Source organism: Kwoniella bestiolae, chromosome 1, assembly GCF_000512585.2.
Source record: "Kwoniella bestiolae CBS 10118 chromosome 1, complete sequence".
NCBI classification, from domain to species: Eukaryota; Fungi; Basidiomycota; class Tremellomycetes; order Tremellales; family Cryptococcaceae; genus Kwoniella; species Kwoniella bestiolae.
The window spans coordinates 4285034-4304473 of NC_089241.1; the positions used below are offsets into that span (position 1 = coordinate 4285034).

At 47.3% G+C, this 19440-nt stretch overlaps 10 protein-coding genes across 10 annotated transcripts; 7 read left to right on the forward strand and 3 right to left on the reverse strand.

Annotated features, from left to right (window-relative positions):
* Positions 1-909: 909 nt before the first annotated feature.
* I302_101608 (uncharacterized protein) lies at positions 910-1854 on the forward strand (the record flags this gene model as incomplete). The annotated part of the gene is made up of 1 exon (XM_019186992.1): positions 910-1854. The coding sequence occupies one exon, from the start codon at positions 910-912 to the stop codon at positions 1852-1854; it is 945 nt and encodes a 314-aa protein (XP_019049870.1).
* Positions 1855-2237: 383 nt separating this feature from the next.
* Positions 2238-4376, forward strand: I302_101609 (uncharacterized protein; the record flags this gene model as incomplete). The annotated part of the gene is made up of 7 exons (XM_019186993.1): positions 2238-2350; positions 2468-2783; positions 2911-3294; positions 3444-3631; positions 3745-3845; positions 3970-4192; positions 4271-4376. The coding sequence occupies 7 exons, from the start codon at positions 2238-2240 to the stop codon at positions 4374-4376; spliced, it is 1431 nt and encodes a 476-aa protein (XP_019049871.1).
* Positions 4377-4568: 192 nt separating this feature from the next.
* On the reverse strand, positions 4569-7376 carry I302_101610 (uncharacterized protein; the record flags this gene model as incomplete). Its single annotated transcript, XM_019186994.1, has 16 exons — positions 4569-4669; positions 4777-5047; positions 5181-5263; positions 5343-5489; positions 5557-5569; positions 5638-5709; positions 5779-5812; positions 5878-5952; positions 6093-6235; positions 6298-6356; positions 6454-6501; positions 6581-6632; positions 6712-6798; positions 6876-6950; positions 7026-7132; positions 7244-7376. 16 exons carry the CDS (start codon positions 7374-7376, stop codon positions 4569-4571), a joined length of 1500 nt encoding a protein of 499 aa, XP_019049872.1.
* Positions 7377-7798: 422 nt separating this feature from the next.
* I302_101611 (uncharacterized protein) lies at positions 7799-9365 on the forward strand (the record flags this gene model as incomplete). Its single annotated transcript, XM_065869316.1, has 11 exons — positions 7799-7825; positions 8002-8074; positions 8153-8166; positions 8232-8301; positions 8395-8479; positions 8541-8552; positions 8614-8679; positions 8757-8850; positions 8921-8935; positions 9019-9081; positions 9141-9365. The coding sequence occupies 11 exons, from the start codon at positions 7799-7801 to the stop codon at positions 9363-9365; spliced, it is 744 nt and encodes a 247-aa protein (XP_065725388.1).
* Positions 9366-9739: 374 nt separating this feature from the next.
* I302_101612 (cyclin-dependent kinase regulatory subunit) lies at positions 9740-10469 on the reverse strand (the record flags this gene model as incomplete). Its single annotated transcript, XM_019186996.1, has 6 exons — positions 9740-9754; positions 9823-9842; positions 9907-9924; positions 10065-10171; positions 10261-10330; positions 10406-10469. The coding sequence occupies 6 exons, from the start codon at positions 10467-10469 to the stop codon at positions 9740-9742; spliced, it is 294 nt and encodes a 97-aa protein (XP_019049874.1).
* Positions 10470-11116: 647 nt separating this feature from the next.
* Positions 11117-12799, forward strand: I302_101613 (uncharacterized protein; the record flags this gene model as incomplete). The annotated part of the gene is made up of 2 exons (XM_019186997.1): positions 11117-11335; positions 11444-12799. 2 exons carry the CDS (start codon positions 11117-11119, stop codon positions 12797-12799), a joined length of 1575 nt encoding a protein of 524 aa, XP_019049875.1.
* Positions 12800-13100: 301 nt separating this feature from the next.
* Positions 13101-13610, forward strand: I302_101614 (uncharacterized protein; the record flags this gene model as incomplete). Its single annotated transcript, XM_019186998.1, has 1 exon — positions 13101-13610. The coding sequence occupies one exon, from the start codon at positions 13101-13103 to the stop codon at positions 13608-13610; it is 510 nt and encodes a 169-aa protein (XP_019049876.1).
* A 700-nt stretch (positions 13611-14310) lies between these two features.
* On the reverse strand, positions 14311-14920 carry I302_101615 (ribosomal protein P2; the record flags this gene model as incomplete). Its single annotated transcript, XM_019186999.1, has 3 exons — positions 14311-14331; positions 14440-14601; positions 14762-14920. The coding sequence occupies 3 exons, from the start codon at positions 14918-14920 to the stop codon at positions 14311-14313; spliced, it is 342 nt and encodes a 113-aa protein (XP_019049877.1).
* Positions 14921-15502: 582 nt separating this feature from the next.
* Positions 15503-17023, forward strand: I302_101616 (uncharacterized protein; the record flags this gene model as incomplete). Its single annotated transcript, XM_019187000.1, has 2 exons — positions 15503-16471; positions 16562-17023. 2 exons carry the CDS (start codon positions 15503-15505, stop codon positions 17021-17023), a joined length of 1431 nt encoding a protein of 476 aa, XP_019049878.1.
* Positions 17024-17366: 343 nt separating this feature from the next.
* Positions 17367-18937, forward strand: I302_101617 (mitochondrial 37S ribosomal protein uS5m; the record flags this gene model as incomplete). The annotated part of the gene is made up of 5 exons (XM_019187001.1): positions 17367-17869; positions 18140-18252; positions 18360-18476; positions 18586-18722; positions 18800-18937. 5 exons carry the CDS (start codon positions 17367-17369, stop codon positions 18935-18937), a joined length of 1008 nt encoding a protein of 335 aa, XP_019049879.1.
* Positions 18938-19440: the final 503 nt, after the last annotated feature.

Sequence of the window (19440 nt, forward strand, 5' to 3'; positions counted from 1 at the left end):
AGGATGAGTTGGTTTCTCCTTGGAGTTGAGTTCTTCTGCTATTCGTTCACTAGTACTTCTGCCTTCGAAGAGTAGGTCCTTTCGATATATTATATACACCCTGAAGTTTGGCTTGATCCATTAGTACATACGTAGTATAATCATTCCTACGCAGAAGAGTGACTCACGCAATGCTCGCAATACTGATTGATACACCATTCTCTGATTTCCTCACAGCGACGACTTGCGCTGTTCGGTGTCCTGCTCAGTGTAGATGGCCTACGAGCTGGCTCGGCGAATCCTTCAAGCTGTACCCGTAGTTTGATAGATATATTCGACCAGCTGGTACCATTGTCGCTCCTCACATGGCCGCTCCGAATTCGATCTGGAAAGATCCACTCGTTGTTGACGCAATGGAAATCTAGTAGAAATCATTCTATGCAGCGGTATGTAATATAACATCATCAGCTTGCATCGTCGAGTCGCACCTTCCATGCATAGATGATATTCCCATAAACGAAGGTGACCAACTACTACATCACAAATACCGTAAGTGCACCGGCGAATCCCCGGTGATTCCAGCTGATTACCAAACAACGTCCGCACTCAGCTTATCAATGATCAGTTTCTCCGTGGTTTTTTCATGACTCTTTTTTGGCTGATTGATATGGACCAGTATCGCTAAGCATCATGAATTATGAATACCTGCTGGGTAGGCCGACGGACATTGGGATGAGAAATAAGGTATAAATACCTCTGAAATGGATTGCATCTTTCAAGAAATCTTCAATCACTTCTCCCGCTCAATCTCAAACCCATACCAATTATCCAACTTCCCTTCCAATCCAGCCCAAGCACTTTTCGTCAACGTCATTCGTATAACACAAGTCCAATCTATCCCCTACCCATTCACATCACAACACACTCACAATGTCCCGATCCATCCTCGTCACCGGAGCCACAGGCAAACAAGGTGGAGCCCTGATCAAGCACCTCATCTCCCAATCAAATACCCACACCAACAAGTACACCATCCTCGCTGTTACTCGTAATGTCAACTCCACCGGTGCTCAGAAACTCCAATCCCTCTCAAAATCAATCAAGCTCGTCCAAGGTGATCTCGACAGCCCCTCGGACCTGTTCAAGGCCGCAGCGAAGGTCTCGCCGAACAACAAGATCTGGGGTGTATTCTCCGTGCAAACTGTATCATTAAGGGAGAACGACACAAACACGTCCACCGAGGTGAAGCAGGGCAAAGGGCTCATCGACGAGGCGTTGAAATACAACGTGGAGCACTTCGTATATAGTTCAGTGGACAGAGGGGGAGAAGAGCGATCATGGAACAACCCCACGCCCGTACCGCATTTCAAGACCAAACATCTAATCGAAGAACACTTGCGCGATTCAACAAGGGGCACCAACATGGGATGGACGATCCTTCGACCAGTCATTTTCATGGAGAATTTGGTCCCTGGTTTTGGAGGGAAGGTCTTTTTGACTGCTCTGAGGGATACGATGGGGAGCAAGACGATGGGTTGGATCTCAACGTACGATATTGGTTTCTTCGCTGCTCAGGCTTTCATACACTCGGACTCTCAAAGATATAATGGTAGAGCCCTAAGTCTAGCGGGCGAAGAGTTCAGCTGGGAAGAGATGAATGAGAAGTTCAAACTTGCCACTGGAAAGAGGGTCCCCACGACGTTCAGTTTCCTCGGATCGGCCCTGAAGGTCGGAGTGAAGGAGATGGGCGTGATGTTGGATTGGTTCAGGGATGATGGTTATAAAGCGAATGTCAAGGAGTTGAGGGAGATCAATCCAGATATGTTGGATTTGGAGACTTGGTTGAAGACTAGGAGCGAGTTCGTCAAGCGGTAGAGGGTTTGTGTTGTTTAAATCAAACCGTATAATTCTTTTGCTTTTCGCCAACTGTTCAATCTAATTGTGTCCTTATCTCGTTCCTTTCCATTTTCCACATCAGTCTGATCGATTTGATAGTATAGATGTTATATATAATGTTTGGAATGCATAGACCTTGCCGACTGTTCATTTCAAGATGAAGAAGGGTTTTCAGGAGAAGATAGATTCTATCAGGCACAGAATCAAAATCAAAAACAAACATCCTTTCCAGTCCAACGCGTTTGTCACCGAGCAAAGGACGATTAGATCCACACTGAATTACAGTTGCACATCTATGCGTACGATATAGAATGACTCGCACAGTATAACACCACCACCTTGACTCGCCACGACTTCGCAGCATGACTACACCCTACATCCCATGGAATGTATGGCGCAAGATACGAGACGTGATACTATGCGTGTCGGTTGGCTTGATAGCGCTGGAATTGGGTGGATGGGATATACGGACGAAGTAGGTTGAACACTCTCCTCTACCCCTCTATGTCCAATCGAAACGTGCTATCTCACTAGCGATAGCATCATGATGGTATAAGAGTGGTAGTATTATACTAATTCTAGATTGACGCAGCGTCGGCATCAAATCAACTATAAACCCATACCTCCTGCCAGGTTTCCTCCAATACTCCAAATACAATCCGCACGAGAACCGCTGGATCCCATTCTCCGCTTCTTCCCCACCTCTCCTTCTTGCGTCTCTTATCCGCTCCTCATGGGATATCAAAGCTCCGTCGGGCGAGTCGGATCTGAAAGATCCAAAGGGATGGTGGGAGCAGGACTTAGGGCCAGACGGGAAGCCATGGGAAGATGTGAGCTGGGCTAAGGGCAAGACTGTATTGGTATTGGGGGATAGCGTTAGTAGGTTCCATGTGAAGTACTTGTGCGAGGTGAGTGGGATATCATGTTATTTTCTTCACTGGGATGGGAATTGCTATGCTAGATGAGCGACATTCAGCAGTTACTATCTCGTTGTATATAGCAAGAGCTGAATATTGTTTTTGTTCCCACTCATAGATGGCCGGCGAACCACTTCATGAGATGCCATGGGGTCACCCCTTCTCCCCACCCAAGATCCAGGGCGAAGAGGCCAAATCCGAGGAAGAAAGACTGCCCGAGACTTTAGAAGAGATCGAACGAGCCAAGACATACCACACCACGCATGATCATCCTCTACGCCGGGATGTACCGGTAGAAGTCGAAGATATCCAACCCGAACCTCTTATCTCGGAGCAACCAAGCAACAGTACGGTGTATACCTATGGCAAGAGAGATGGCTCGAGGCATGTGGGGAACGAAGGTGGATATATGGGTCATTATTGTCATATACCTGGGATAGATCTTATGGTGATTCAGGTGTTTAATTATGGATTGGACGAGAAGAACTTTTGGACTTTGAGGGTGAGCACAATCAAATATCGGAGTGAACCCCCCGCTCCTCTTCCCCATCGTATATCGGTTTATCCAATTCTCTCAAAGTACGGTGGTCAGATCAGCGTATGCTCTCAGATTGCTCCTTGCTAACCCACTTGATACGCCACGCTACGCAGAACGACTACATCCCACCGTACACTATCGAATCCCGCCTGACCCTCCTCGCCCAACCGTACATCAAAGCAGCAGGCAGATCATCCACAGCTCCAGAGTTAACATACGTCGGATCAGCCCTGTGGGATACGACAAGATGGATGAGGGAAGATGCGGCTGAGGGAAAGGACATAAGTGAGGGATTGACTAGGTGAGTGTCGTGTCTAATTGTCAGGTCATCCTTGTCGGCAGGCACTCTCGTGATGGCGATTTCTCTTTACATCTACCTGGGTCTGAATGCTGATTTTCTGATATTTTCCGTAGAGAACGCCTCAACTGGTACAGAGTCAGGATACGGCAAGTCCTCATGCACGCCAGACAGGTGTTCCCAGAGACCAAGCTCAAATGGGCTACACATCATTATCGTGAGTGTTCCTTCGTGTATCCTAAATCCATCATCCATACATTTCAGACCCAAGATCCCTCCTTGCCTTTCTTCCAGCCCAAACTTTTATGGAGGCGATGGCTTACCTAGTCCCATACCCGTAGCCCTCCGAGCAATGTCAGGCTGGTTCTTCGAAGGCAACCAATCCGGCAAACCCCAGAGACCTCAACAGAAACTCAACAGACTATCTCCCCTGCACGAGGCGGCTGTATCTGCCCTGGAGGATCTGGAAGATGCCAGCTCGGAGCAGAAGAGCGTCTTGCAGGGTGTGGATCTGGGGTTGTGGGGGAGGCGCATGATGGGTATGGAAGATCATCAGAAGGACGAGTGAGTGATTGTCTATCATTGACAATTATCTACTCGTGGACAAGGGGACGAGATGAAGATTGCTGATGCATTTTGCAGCTTGCACCAGAATCTACTGCCTGGAGGATATTTGTGGGCTGACACGATGTTGTATGACCTTCGAGAGGCGGTCACGAAGAAATGGTGGGAACGTAGTTGGAGCTGAGCATGAGGGGGTTTATTGAATCTTGGATAAATTCGTCTTGGGCTAGTAGACATAATGAAGGATGTGCTCGTCCCATGGAAAGGTCGAAGACTTTGGCCTCGCGAGTCGACGAGGTCATCAAGATTATATTGCAAATCAAACTTATCCTTCATACGACACGTTGAATTGATACTGTACATCCATCATACCGACCTATAGCGCTTTTTCGCTAATCTGTGCATGACCCCCTTTCTCGCCACGTCTCGAATCTTTCTTGAGAATCTCGTTGAGTCTAGTCCGTTGTGTACAGTTGTCTAACAGAACAATTACCATCAGCTCACACCACACACCGGAAGGAACAAGAGTCACTCCTAAATTTCTGGAAGTCGAATCACAAGATCAAGATGAGAACGGGACATACCAAACTTAAAACTCTTCGCAAGCTCATCCAGTTCCTCTCTACTTTTCCCCCTAAACAACTCGGCATATTCCTTGACCATCTCCTCACTCAACAGTATATTCCTGACCAACCTCGACAAGTGCCCCGAAACGTTCCATGAGTCGTTGACTCCGCCTGAGGAGGGATATCGAGTTTTGATGGTGGGTGCGTTGGCGGTCAACCATTCTTCGATGGGTTTGAAGAGATCTCGGACTTGGGTGTCGTCCGCTCCCCATTTATTGGCTGCTAGGCGCTGTGTCCGAGCAACAGAGTATCAGTTGTGGTTAATATGTTGTGATTACACAATGCTTATCATGATCAGACGATGTTGATGTGGAGTCGAACGTGCTGATCTTGTTCAAGGCGCAGCAGAAAAGGCCCCTTACCTTCTGTTTTTGCAGGAACTCCCATATAAGCTTGACATAAGGTGTATATTCGCCCGCATATACCATCCCTTGGAATCCGACGTCTACAAACCCGGCAATTGTTCGTCAGTCAACGGCTCTTCTCAATGAGAAGAAGAATTTCTCCTGTGCTTCGCCGCTCACCCTTGTATACCCAGATCGACCAGCTCGCCTTGGCTTTATCGTAAATATCAAGCTGTAAATTCAACACATCGAATCTACTATCGTTGACTGTCTCCCAATTGGGGATATTATCATGAGCGTTCTGGTAAACTGGTCCGAATTCGCCGACTATCATACACAAGGATGAATCAGCATATGATCTGATATTCCAGGATATACTTGATAAATGACTTACCCCAGATCGGACCCTGTGAGTCCAGTTCACCAGAATCAGCAGCAATCATTATGACTTTGTCATTGACTGTTATCAGCTCACCTTGTGTTTCCTCATATACTCTGTCTTCCGTTCGAAAGCATCTTTGTGGAGCTGGATCTGCTCTTTCGTGCCCTGGATCATACAACGATATTATGATCCGCAATGATGATCTCCACATAGGTATCACTTGGCTTAACTCACAGTGTACAGCTCTGGCGCACTTGGGAACCCATAGCTATTAATGTGCCAGATCAGCCAACAGCTACAAGAACCACCTGTAAACAGGCAAGGGCCACTCACTTCGAGTAATCGTGGCAGGTATATACCGAATTAGGTAAAGGTTTACCGAAATGACTGAAATCAGCCGCGAACGTGCTACGATCATGGTCGCATCAGCGTAGTATTCCCACATCGGCAGGAGATCAGATCACTTACTTTCCACTATTTCGATCGAGCGATCGAGCCAGATCAGCGACACATGAATTGCTGATTATGAGGGGAAAGAGACCACCCACTCCAAAAACAAGATATGATCCCCATCAATCTTCCTTATAGCTTTCTCTACTCTCTCGTAAAAATCAATCAGACGAACATGCTTCTCATCGGTAGGTTCGTTGAGCGGGTTGTAGCCTGCTACCCAAGTATTGTCCTTGTAGTGCTGCAAGATGAGCAGGTCAGTGTCGGGATCTCGTGAGGCAGGTGATCTGAAGATGCACGTACCCTGGCTAAGTGCTCCCAGAGGATGATAGTTCGGTCTTGGAAATCTCTGTGGTCGTAGACTAAGCGTATTCATCAGCTGTCTGCCTCTCAATCCGATACTTGAAAACGTTCCTGAGAAAACTGAAGAATTGCTGAAGAAAGAATTTTGATGCTCACATGCGGCCTTGTGCGTGGGGTTGTCGGAATGCCAATCGAAGTTTTGACCTATACGAACATGACAAGTTTTCGTCAACGCCTATCAACAGTGAGTACTTGCGATGATGATACGACATGCTCGGCTCACCTCCTGGAGCAGCATGCAGGTCGATGATAGTGTAGATCCCATGTTTTGCGCACTTGAATTGGGCCTCTCAAATCAGCTGGACCAATCAGGGGTTCGGATTTCTGTGAAGTTGCTCGAAGACCATGACTTACGATATCGATCACCCTATCAAGATGCTTCAATCCCTCTTTCTTGAATACTCGGGGGTTCATGTCGTCCTCGAAGTGGTGGTAGTTGATCTATAGGCGGTATATATCTCAGTATCTGCAGTTCCCAATAAGGAGCTTCCTTGACAATCATGCGAGCTTAGACATACGGGTACCCTGATACAGTTCAGTCCAAGCGAGACGAAGAACTTTGCATCCTCCTCGCCGAAGAAGTACTCGAGGAACTGTCAGATTGAAGTGAATATCGTCAAGCTAGCTAGTTAAGACGTTCGTATATGGATTGACAATGTATCACCTACTTTATCAAAGAAGTACTCGTACTTCTCCTCTCCCAGAACATCCTTCAAAGCTGCTCGGACCTGATGTTCATGCCCCGTATATCCAGTGATGAAGTTCTCCATGTTCACTGCGATCCGCCGCGGAGGTCAGAATCAGTCTCTACTTCGAGCCTCTCACTCCATTGACATTGTCTGACATGTTGCTTTGGTACAGACGATAATATTCGTCAAGAACTCACTCCATCCTCCTATGGCAGTCCCCTTGAGAACGACCTCCTCGCCTCGGAGAGTGATCTTCGTGCCTTCGACTTTTAGGAAATCCTTCTTCATCGTATTAGGTGTTGAGGCAGGCTTGGAAGTGAAGTTGCCCATTGTGATACAGTGTTCTGCTTTTCTCTCTCTTAAACTGGTCGAGTGCATACATGTGTCGCTGACTGTCGTACGTATGTATATATATATCTCATGGTTGTAATCAGATGGTCGCTCTCAAGTGGAGGATCAACATCAACATGATCAACATGAACAGTTCGGCGCCGATTGTACCGAAGGTACCCAGGTATTTGACCGGATATGCTACGAATGCCACGTCATAGCACTTTGCCTATCAGCGGGGTCATCATTATCACTCCCTTTGTACGCTGTGTATATAAGTGAAACCTCATCAACAATCAACTCTAATCTACTCGTCGCCTTCCATTCAACCCTTTCCATCTTATCATTCTCTATTTTCTATTCTCATCTTACCCAATTCATCCATCCGATTGATAGATATATAGAAGGAATAAGCCTCAGAAATGGCTACCAAGGTCGCTCAGAAGAGGGTACGTCTACTTGACTGGTGACCCGTCAACCACCCATTCCTTCCTTCCCTTCTTCTTCTTCGGCTTCATGCGAACAGGAAGATCAATATACTGACATCCCCTTCTTCGCAGCTCCAGAAGGTCAGCTTCCTCTCGCATACTCCCCACGAGTATCTTAGCTGATGTGATATATGCAGGAGTACCTCGCCATGCAGAAATCACCTCCACCGTTCATATGGGCATGTCCGGAGGAGAAGAACATACTTGATTGTGAGTGTGGGCATACTTTGATCAGCTGAGTTGATGTATCGATCGACAGCAGCTGACTTTCTGTTCTGTCTGGTACAGGGCATTTCATCATTGTAAGCTTTCCCAATTACAAAGTGTCAGAATTGAGCTTATACGTATATCCCATCAATCATCATAGCGAGGCCCACCTGACACGCCGTACGAGGGAGGAGAGTACCATGGATTGATATGGTTCCCTAGCGATTATCGTGAGTCTAATTACAGTCACAGCTACGTGTAGCCCAACCAAGGAATACAAACATAGCTATTAGTGGTCTCTTGCTAATTCGTCAAATGAACAGCATTCAAACCTCCCGACGTCAAGATGTTCACACCTTCCGGGAGGTTCGAGACGGGCCATAAGATCTGTATGAGCATGACTTCTTAGTGAGTCAGCTATCTTCCTTAGACCGACCGGATCAGAAGCTGATGAGGGACCGTTGCACAGCCATCCTAGCACGTATGTCAGCTGCCGTTTCGGTTATGGAAACCAAATTGGGAGCTGATCCGTCATAATTCAGATGGAACGCAGCTTGGTCAGTAGCTACCATCTTAACGGGTTTATTGAGTTTCATGCTTTCGGATGAGTACGTGAACGTCTACGATGGATCAGCTATAGCGTTGCTATTTTCTAGCAGGAAACAGCTGACTCCTGATCATGCAGAATCACTGCCGGTGCTGTCAAGACCTCGGAAGCAGATAAGAAGATACTGGCCAAGCAGAGTCATGCGTTTAACATTGCGAATAAGAAATTTAGAGTGAGTTGTCGGAAGACTGAACTGAGGAGGTGGATGTAATTCGCTGATATGATAACCTTGGACGTTTTAGGATATTTTCCCAGACGTAAGTAGAAGAAACAAAGCCTCTTCCCATACCCTTTCTAATCGTCCCCGTGGAATTGTGCTGACGTCGACCTTCTTGCTTAGTACGCCAAGCCAGAGATGAAAGACTTACCAGATATGGGTGAAGGAGCGCCCGCGCCTACTTCCGTAAGTTGCCTGCTCCTTCCGGTTGTAGGACAATCCAGCTGACACAAATCGACGTTGAGACATCCAAAGTCGTAACCCCAAATACCACCACTCCATCCTCCACCACCTCGATAGAATCATCCGCAGCCACGACTCCAAATACGATAGAACCGAAAGATGTTATACCTGTAGTGCATCATCAACCGCACGGAGCGCAGAATTGGATAATACCAAGTTGGAGGTGGGTCATCGCCGTGGTGCTGTTGGCGGTGGTGGGCAGATTATCTTCGTTTGTGGGACTTTGATTTGGTAGGTTGATAGTTCGTCAATCTAGTTATGTTCTTCCGTTGGACGGTTTTAGATTAGATCCAGTCATGTTCGTTCGGTTGTTTGTTGTATATTTGATACGATATGTTATGATATGATATCCACTATTCTCATATGTAGGTGTTCATGTTTTTGCATAAGACGGTAGAAGAAAGAGAAAAATCTGCTTTGAATGACCTGAAACTGTAGAGATGAAAACGAAGAAGTACAAACCTCTGATTGTATGACCTTGAAGATGGGACGATGAAGGGAGAAAAATCTATTCACAGATGCGCCATCCACCCCAGCCTATGTCGCATACCGCCGTCTCAACACTACGTTCGTCCTCTCACGATGCCGCGACGAAAGATGGTTATCGCTTAGCGGGCTGTCAAAGGATAGTGGTCAGCTCAAGAGTTATACCCAAAGTCAAATGCGAGGACGAAGGATGCTCACAAGTGGTCGTCTGAACAGCACTATGACACGATGCGCAAAAGGTCAGTATAAGTTCACCATTCAGGATTGACTATTGAGACTCACAGATATGTGGTTCGGGAGCTGTATGAAAGGATATAAAGAACAATCAGCATCATGATTCCTAATCTCGACGAGACTTTCGGTTCCAATGGTATAATTCATACAGCAATATTAAACACTCCGTTCCCTCCAGCACCCTCACAGAGAAGACGCAGACTCACCATGCACCTCGAAATGTTCCCAACCCAACGACTGAGTGATCCCTATCCCTCTCCACTCGTTCTCCTCGAGTATTCGTAATAAGCCTGAATCGTCCGGCGAGAAGTAGCTAGATAAGGCGAACGAGACTTATCAGCTTCTAATCCATGAGGTCCACGTTGGACTACCTGATCTGATCTATAGAATGTACAGACCCACCTCTTGGGGATATACTTCAACATGGCTTTGGGTAAGATGACATGTCGATATTCGAATTTATCGTCCGAGTCTACATCGTCAAGAAGAATTCAAAGCAGATCAGCCACTGCATCTCGCCGTCTACATGGTGGAAGGATCCACACACATCGATCGGAATATATGATCCTCTCTGCCAACTCCTCCATCGTAGGTTGCTTGCTCTTGGACATGATTTATGGGTATTGGTGGGAAGGACGAGATGTGTGAGAAGGGATTTATCGGTCGATGAAATGCAGGGAGTTTCTCGGTCTCAGTACTAGAGCTAGCTGAACTTGATACTTGATCTACTGCTTTTGTCGGGTTGGATAGCTAGCAGTGTCGAGAGGGATGTAGAGATGATGATGATGATGATGATGATGATAATAAAATGAGCAGAGTGAGAAATGTAAGAAGAAGGAAATACGCGTGCATCTGTCATCTCGAATCGGAAAAAACGCGTGAATGAGATATCAACGGAATCAATTTGATTAGACCAGCTCAGTAGAGTGGCAAATGGTACAAGTATTCTAAAATGCTCTATCCTTCATCCTCTACGGTACGTCGTATATATTCGCATGTCAAAGATTCAGGGGTGTATCAAGAGAGCTACGACTCAGTTGGAGTACTGTATATCCACTGAGTCAGCAAATGGACCCATTGACGTAGATCGTCTGAGGCGGAAGTGTGTAATGCTTCAGAGAAATCTCCGTTTAACCGATTGATCCACTCGACCAACCTACTTACCTTACTCACTGGAACAAGTTTACAAGAGTGACGTCCATCTCATAGCTTGAATGTGCGATACCGCGCATATGAGCAAACAAACTACTAGGGCAGAATGTCCAAGCTCGAGGAATTCATCCAAACAGAGACTGCCGCAAGTAAAGCCTGGTCTATCCAGCCTATACGGAGACACCTCCTTTCCTGCACGCCGTCCGATACCTTGTACCGAAGTCTGAGGTTATCTCGCGCCTACTTCGAAGACGTCACCAAGGTGCTGTACTACTGTATCGATATTGACGACTACGCCATAACGAGGAGGAGGGTGAAGCGCAGAGTGAGTCGAGTTAATTCGTGCTTGCTTCACTTTGCCGGACAAGAAAAAATAAAACAAGATTAATCGTTGACTTGGGGTTGTACAATTCAACTCCTTGATACCTGATAGGGGGATTCAGCAGAAGTCCAGTTGATCCAGTACAAAAATCAAGTACGTCAAATCGTCGTTGACGAAGTCAGCAACAAGAACCGATACAAGCCTTGGTTGTTCGACGCCGACGAGGTATCTTCTGGCGATCCTACTGAGGAAGAGAGCGAGGGCGAGGAACTGTGGATCCAGAAATTTCCCAATCTCAGGAAGATTCATCATCGAGCATCAGGGGTTGGGGCAGGAACGTTGACATACGTGTTCGACACCAGCAAAGGTCAAGGGCGTGATGTCGCCGAGCACGGGCACGGTCATAGGAAGAAACACAGCAGTGAGATATGGGATATGCAAATTGAATGTACCCTGGACGATATGCTTGTCGACGCCGATAGTACAAAGGAGGACAAGGACGAGAAAACGGAGGATATGGGATTGGATGAGAACACAATAATGAAGTCCAGGTGGGAGAGGCTGGTTGTTCAAGAATCACGGAGACAATGTCTCGTCGAGAAGGACAAGGATGACAAAGACAACGACAATGATCAAGAGACCATAATTGATAGATTTTTGGATATCTGGATCACCCAAAAAGCCACATTCGACCTACCCGTCCATGACCTCCGACTTGAATTTAGAGATCTGACATGCGAGAGGTTTATGGACCATATACGAGAAATCATTCTTCACGGTAACTTAGAGCTCATCCCCAAGAAACTTACAGTAGCTCTCGAGGAATCCGAAGCAAGTACCATCCTAGATGTCATTGACCTCTTATCACCTCATGTGGAGGAGCTGGTATCCACCCTACCTAGCATACCGTTGTCCAAAAGAAAGAAACGGTACGAATCGGGAACAATCAAAGCTGAGATGAAGCTTGGGACTTCGATATACGATTTCTTTGCGCACGATTTTGCGTTTCGCCCATCAGGTGGTAGTAGATTGAAAAGGCTGGATGTGATACTCAGAGCTGATATCGGGGAAACAACACAATCGCCACCTACCCTCACCTCCAACGTCCAGACCGAGAATCCTATAAATTTAGAGGAACTCTCGCTCAGACTGGTCATACCTCCCTCTGAGGACCATTCCGAACCAGAAACATACTCTGTAATCGTAGATCACCTCCCCTCGTTATTCGAGATAGCTCAGACCATGGCGTTTATAGGTGGCACGGGATGTACCTACCATCTTCGAGTGCAACATTGGGATGCGGGTATGGTATTGTCCGAAGAGCAGGAGAGGGAGGATGAGACTGTCAGTGAGGCTCTGACGAGGTTGGTGAGGAAGGAAATAGTACGGATGTGGATCAGCGAGGAGAGGGAGGCGGGGTGGCGGAGGAGAGAGGGGGAAGAGGGAGGGAAGGATAGCATTTGCTAGTTAGCCGAAAAAAAGCCACACCAGGGTAGGTGGGGCGACGGTTGTATCTTTATATACTTGTGAGATGCGATTGCAATTTTGCAGCTACATACAATCGTATACTAAATGAAAGTGCGTATATTGCCTCGTATTACGCCGTCACTTTCAACCTAAATTGAGAGTGAGCCGTAGGAGAATATTTCCTAAACAAGAACCCATATCATATACCCAAATCATTTTTGCCACCCTTTGAATATCCTTTCATTCTTCACCATCATCCACACCTGCAGCACTCATTTTTCTGAAGTTACCGAAAAATACCATGTCAAATGAACCATCCAGTTCCCCCTCACCAGACCCATTCACGGGGTATCACTACGGTCTTCCGTCCCGCCCCCGGCTACTCGCAAGAAGCGACCCATCGGAATGGTCCCCGCCCCGATTCAAGCTGGACGCAAACTTCCCAGCAAGCAAGTCGATCAGGCCCGTGGATCCGTCTCATCCCATCTGCGGTATATGGGGTAGTCAACTTGGTAAGGACTTCCTGGGGATCATCGATAGATATACGGATGGTATGTCCGTGTCTGTCGATGTGGTTTGTATACCATACAGCGAGGGGGAGGAAGGATCCAGCGATGAGCCGATACTCTGGATTGGAGTGCCGCCAGACACGATGTCAGTGGAACAGGCTCAGAATCTAGTCAGGGAATGTACAGGTCTGTTGAAGTCACACGAGATGACGGACGTCCAAGTGGAAGTCAAGGAATCGGAAGGGATACAGCTGGGGTTGGGGGTTACAAATGAGGAAGATGGGAGAAGTACTGGGCGATAGGTACTACACCAGAATGGATGAACGTGCGGGGGTGGTGAGTAGAGATGGACGGATGAGGGGGATTGTAAGTTGTGGGAGTGGGGGGAAAGGGCGATGGGGTGTGAGGGTGGATATCACCTATGTTACGCCTTTGTTTCATATAATGCGTAGGATGAGAGAAGTAGTAGGATTGGATGATTTGCGATTTCTGTGATTAGTCTCTTTCAAATGATTTACGTTGGTCATTATATATGTATCTTACACTTTGATAGCGTGTTCAGTTGAGCGCAGGTTATGGCATTGGTGCATCCAATACGTATTTCACGAGTTTTCAATCGATGGCAGTGCAGGTATTGCTTGCTCCGTTATCGGATGGTCAGGTCATCCCATAAAATGTCAGATTGGTCAATGGGATTGAAGTGGGTGAACGTTGAGAGTTGATTCTCCTTTCGACACCGAGTCATTCCGATCTCAGGCATAGACCTATCTCTAGTGAAGAAGGGTCTTCCTACAGCAACTCTCGAGAGCCTTTCCACCGCGATGGGATGTAACCACGATAGCGGAACTTGAAGCTAGAGAACAACCTTGTGAGGTAGACATATCATGCATTCCATAAAACCCATCTACCAAGTCCAAAAAGATATCTTTGTTGTCCAGATAGAGGTTTTGACGAAGCTACATGATACGGAGCAAGTCGACCGGAAATGACGAGCGAACGAGCTTAGTCGAAAAGACCGAAACCCTATGAGAGCATTTTAGTTAGAAAGACGTTTCATACGTGAGCAGAGAAGGACAAGAGGTGATTGTCGCATATTTCCGTTTGATATGAAGAACCAGAACCCAAACCCACCATGTCGTCATCGGACTCCTCCTTAGCCTCCTCTTTCTTCTCCTCGGCTGGGGCAGCGGCATCACCACCGGCAGCAGCGGCGGAAGCACCACCAGCAGCAGCGGAGGGAGCGGCACCACCGGATGGGACGGAGGCGAGTTTGGATGAACCCTCGGCGATGAGCTAGGTAAGGGAAGAAAGATTAGCGAGAGTTTCTCTCCTGATCAAATGAGAGGGTAATGCTATAGAGGAAGGATGTCCAATGCCACTCCTTCATTCTCTAGTCAAACCATACCATGGACATCCCTCCCACATCACCCTCCAACAAGAAAACATCACTCACCTCGTTGATGTCTTTACCTTCAAGTTCAGAGATCAATTTGTCGAGTCTCTCTTGTTCGGCCTCGATACCGACGGTCTCGAGGTGAGCCTTGACGTCGGCAGCGGAGGGAGAGGCGTTACCACCGAGTTGGAGGAGGAGGTATGAGGCGAGGTACTTCATCTGTAAATATCACAAGGATTAGTTTTATGTTTCTCTTGCTCCTTCCCTTCCGTCCCCGTTCTTCTTCGTTTTGTCCTTCTTCCTTGCTAAGCAGAGATGAAACCACGCTCACTTTGTTTTGTTGTTTAGTGGCACGTCAACCAAATTTAAGCTATCAAGCAGGAGAACGTTTGAGCCTTTGATGATGGATAGGGAGGAGAGGAGGAGATGTAGCGTACAATGATAATTTCAACAAAACCACCTCGGAACCACCAGCAAGGAAACAACCACGAGAGTGTCTATGATGAAGAGGAAAATCCCATTGTCGACCTTCGGAGATATCAATGTGGCATCGCTATGGTGCAAGGCCTATATCCGACATCGGTGTTAAGAACGGTACCATCACACGTGGTAGGCGGCCACCCCCGCTATAGGTGGTCACTTCGGTTTCATCATGTTACCGATATGTCCACTTTGGGAGAGATATCCTGGTTAGCACTTTGGTATACAACATAATAATACTCGAATATATTATACCATGTATGTGATCAATACACCCTACCACACCCCTCTGAAATACACAGTAGGAGACAAGCAAGACCGATGAGCTCAAATGTACCTCTGACTCGACGAAGACCCAAGCCTTCAACAGCTCATTATCCAGAATTACCTCCACCTATCCCGTCTCCTCCGTCACGACAAGGTCACACAACATCACGTCGGCCCTCTGTAGTCGCATCAACAATTCATGAGATACTGCAAGATACACCCTCACCACTCAGAGAGCTAGAAAGGGGATGGAAGGAGACTCGTAGGAAGAGATTGGGTATAGTTTCGCTCGCAGATGAGAATTCACCTCGAGATGATACGATCACGCAGGTTGGATACGATCGACTCAGAGGGAACAACCCATATGATGCTGGAGAGACAAACTTTCATAGAGAAACGTTTACGGGGAAAGAACCTGGAGGAGGGGTGATGGAGAGACCGAGTGGAAACGAATATAGACGGAATCGAAATACCGTCAATGTCCGATTCATCACTTCTTCATCTTCTGCACTTCTCACTCCGCCTGACACCCCGCCTGCCTCTCCCAAAGTTCCTGATAATTCTATTCCCAATCGAAAGAAAGACCAGCAGGCATCGTCTCGCGCGAAAGGGAACATACCAACCAGGCCAAGACAACATTCGATTATCTCATCTTCCTGTCCACCTGTTCCACCGCAACCAGTCACAATACCTCAACCTCGCAAACATACCATAAAGCCTATACTATCCCACCCACTCCCACCCACATCTCGTCCCGTACGTATACAGAAGAACAAGAGAGATACGATATACATCCCTTCGCAGCCCTCACGATACGAGGTGGTTTTGGATGTGGTAGGAGGACAAACTATAAGAGTGGGACGAGGTGGGCGGACGGTTGAATTTATCTCTGGCAGCGGTGGACGTAAAGGTAAAAGGAGGGTTCTGGATATTGAGGAAGTTGAGAAATGGAGTAATGAGGACAAGAGGGATTGGGAGAATTTTAATGGTGTCGTGGAAGGGTTCAAGAGGATTATACCGAGAGTGAGTATATCTTATCTTCCTCATCTGTGATCTTGCCTCGCAACCGACGTATGATACATTGAGGGACTGATGTTTCCCTGTGTACACTAGATCAAGATATTCCATCCACTTGGCCATCTATCGATCACCTGCTCATCACCGCCAGATATTAGTTTTAGCTTTCAAAAGACCATGGAATCTTCGAATATCAATACCCCATCGAAATCCACTGACAGCAGCTCAAGAGAATCCCCTGGTTTTAAAGATATGAGAACTCGAGCGAGAGTCCGAGTAGTCTACTCTCGATCTATCAGGGAGTTGAAGATTGACCTTGTCTGTGCGAACTCACTCAACAGAGAGAAGCTGCGGACCAGGAGGGTTATTCACATCGCTCGTCAGTTCGATGGTAACTTTGCAGTAGACGGGAAGAGAGGAGAGGATATGACTCTTCAAGATATAATACACCGGCTGGGAGTAGCAGGTGAGCCAGGAGATTGGCGCGAAGAGGAGAAAGAAGGGGTGAGGAGGTTGTGGGATTTGAAGAACGAGTGGTTGAGATGGGATGACCGCTGAAGACAATCCTAGATTTGTCATCGTTTGGGCTCAAGAGCAGGACATTGTAGCCACTAGACTCCTGTTGTATCTCATATGTTGTATGTTGTCGTTGTATCATGCATCTCAAGCAACAGAGGTATATCCATATTCCTATTCTCGAACTAAGTCGGGTGGTGAATACCAGTGCCACATTCAGCTATCTCCCGTATGGTGAGGCCCGCCATCTTCGGCGATATCTCTACGGTGAGAGCCTTGTACTTTACCTTTACATCCAACTGTTTTTATTTCGATAATTCGATAATTCACGTCCATTTCATCATTCATCATACATATCATCATCATCATCGAATCCAATAACACAATGTCAAAGCATATGACAAGACCGCTCAGAGCATTAGGCTCCTCCTCTTCCAGGCTACTCAGCAGATCGGCATCAACAGTAACCGAGTCATCATCTTCTTCATCTTCTTCATCTTCTTCATCTTCCTCGGAAATACCTTCAAGTTCAGAAATCCCCTCAACCTCGACCTCATCATCCTCTTCCACCCCATCTAACCCACCATCAAGCACGCCCAATGGACTCCCCCGGCAGGCATTCTCAATCCCCTACTCTCCCGTCCCTCGTCTCCCCACATTCCCCAACACCTACTCCTCACCAATACACAAACACTACAACCACCCTTCCCCCTTGTTCTCCCCTCCGCACCCATCGCAGTACCCTACGACGTTGGAAGATCAAAATGCAGCGAGAAAGGAACAGAAGCTTTCTGCTATCTCTGGACTGAGTCGGGACGAGCTGAGGGGACTGAATAGGTTCGTGGTTAGGAGTAGGAAGGTGCAGCATATGACGAAGAAGGGGAAGATGTGAGTGATGAGTGTTTTTCTGGTTTGGGTTTGGGTTGGGTTGAAGGATACGCTGGACTTGGTAAGGGATAGAACGTGGATATGGGTGGAATAATTAGATACGTCGTGGAGGGATCGGGCTAGTACGAACGACAAGTCAGCAGTCTTGTGACGAAGCGAGAACATCTTGTCTGAATACTTGAGATGCTGGGCTTGGGACGATTTTGGATACATCAGATCAGATAACATACGGAATTTGTACCTCGCTGACACTTCTGCTCACTTTCACAGGGGAGTCAACCAAGCTTATGTGGTAGTCGGATCGCCCGAACGAGGTCTAGTAGGATTGGGCAGAGGTAGAGGTCATAATGGTGCCGCAGCGGCGGATGCTGCTTTCCACAAGGGTGAGTGTTGGTTTTGAGCATAATGATGCCGACACCTCTGGGCAAGAGCCACGTCAACCAAGACCTGATGGATTCCGAGGGCTCACTTCGTGATTGACCTTTACTAGCCGTGCTCTCGATGGACTATGTCAACCGATACGAAGCCCGTACGCTCTGGGGCGAAGGTAAAGATCTGACGGGTAAATGGGGAGCTGCGAAAGTGCATCTCAGAGCCAGACCACCTGGTGAGTGTCGTCCTCCTGCCTAAGCACCAAGCATTTCAATCCAGCTTCGCCCTTTGAGTCCAGAGTTTGTCACACAGGAAATTTTATCGCTAACTGCCCCTTGTCACAGGATTCGGTCTAATGGTCCCACCAATGATCCACCGTCTATTCACAGCATGCGGTATCAAAGATGCCAGCGCTATGATAACTGGCTCGAGAAACAGACCGGATGTGTTGAAAGCTACCATCCAGATATTACATGGTGGTGTGAGTTTTCTTCACCCTTGCTCATGTGTTGGAGTCTATATGACGCTGATCATTTGTGTTTGTGTTTCTGATTACAGGGCAACCCATCAGGATTCGGTACTGGTTTATTCGGCAAGAAGGGACCAAGGGAGAACAAAGGTCAAGGAATGAGGAGTAAAGAGGAGATCGAGAGGGAAAGGGGAAGATACGGTGTTGATGTTGGACGAAGGACGTAGAGAGGGGACAGTATCGCATGCATCGGTCGTCGCATTGTCAGGCTTTGCTATCTCACCCGTCTGAGCTGAGCAGGTCTCAATGGTCTGCCTGCAATGTTAAATCACAATAACATGATATGATGGATGTGTGACGAAATCAAACATCAAGAACAGGGACAACAAATGACATCTTCCCACTTCTCTCCTTCTGTATTCACCCCTTATCCATTCTGTCTCAATATCAGCATCATCGACAAGCATCCAGTCTACAGCCTTAAACCCATCCTCGCCTTCTAGCAAGCAGACCATCTCACAACCAAGCGTAGACAATCCAAAAAGACGTGACAAGATGTCCGCCCTTGGCTCTCTGACTCCTACACCCGCGGCGCATGTCTGGTCTCTACCTCACATTCGAACTAGAACTAGGATCCTGAGCTACCTGAGACCTTCAGATCTGCTTAGCATGTTGACACTGTCCAAAGGATATTTCAGCTAGGTGGTAGATGTCATGTTTTGCGAGATGG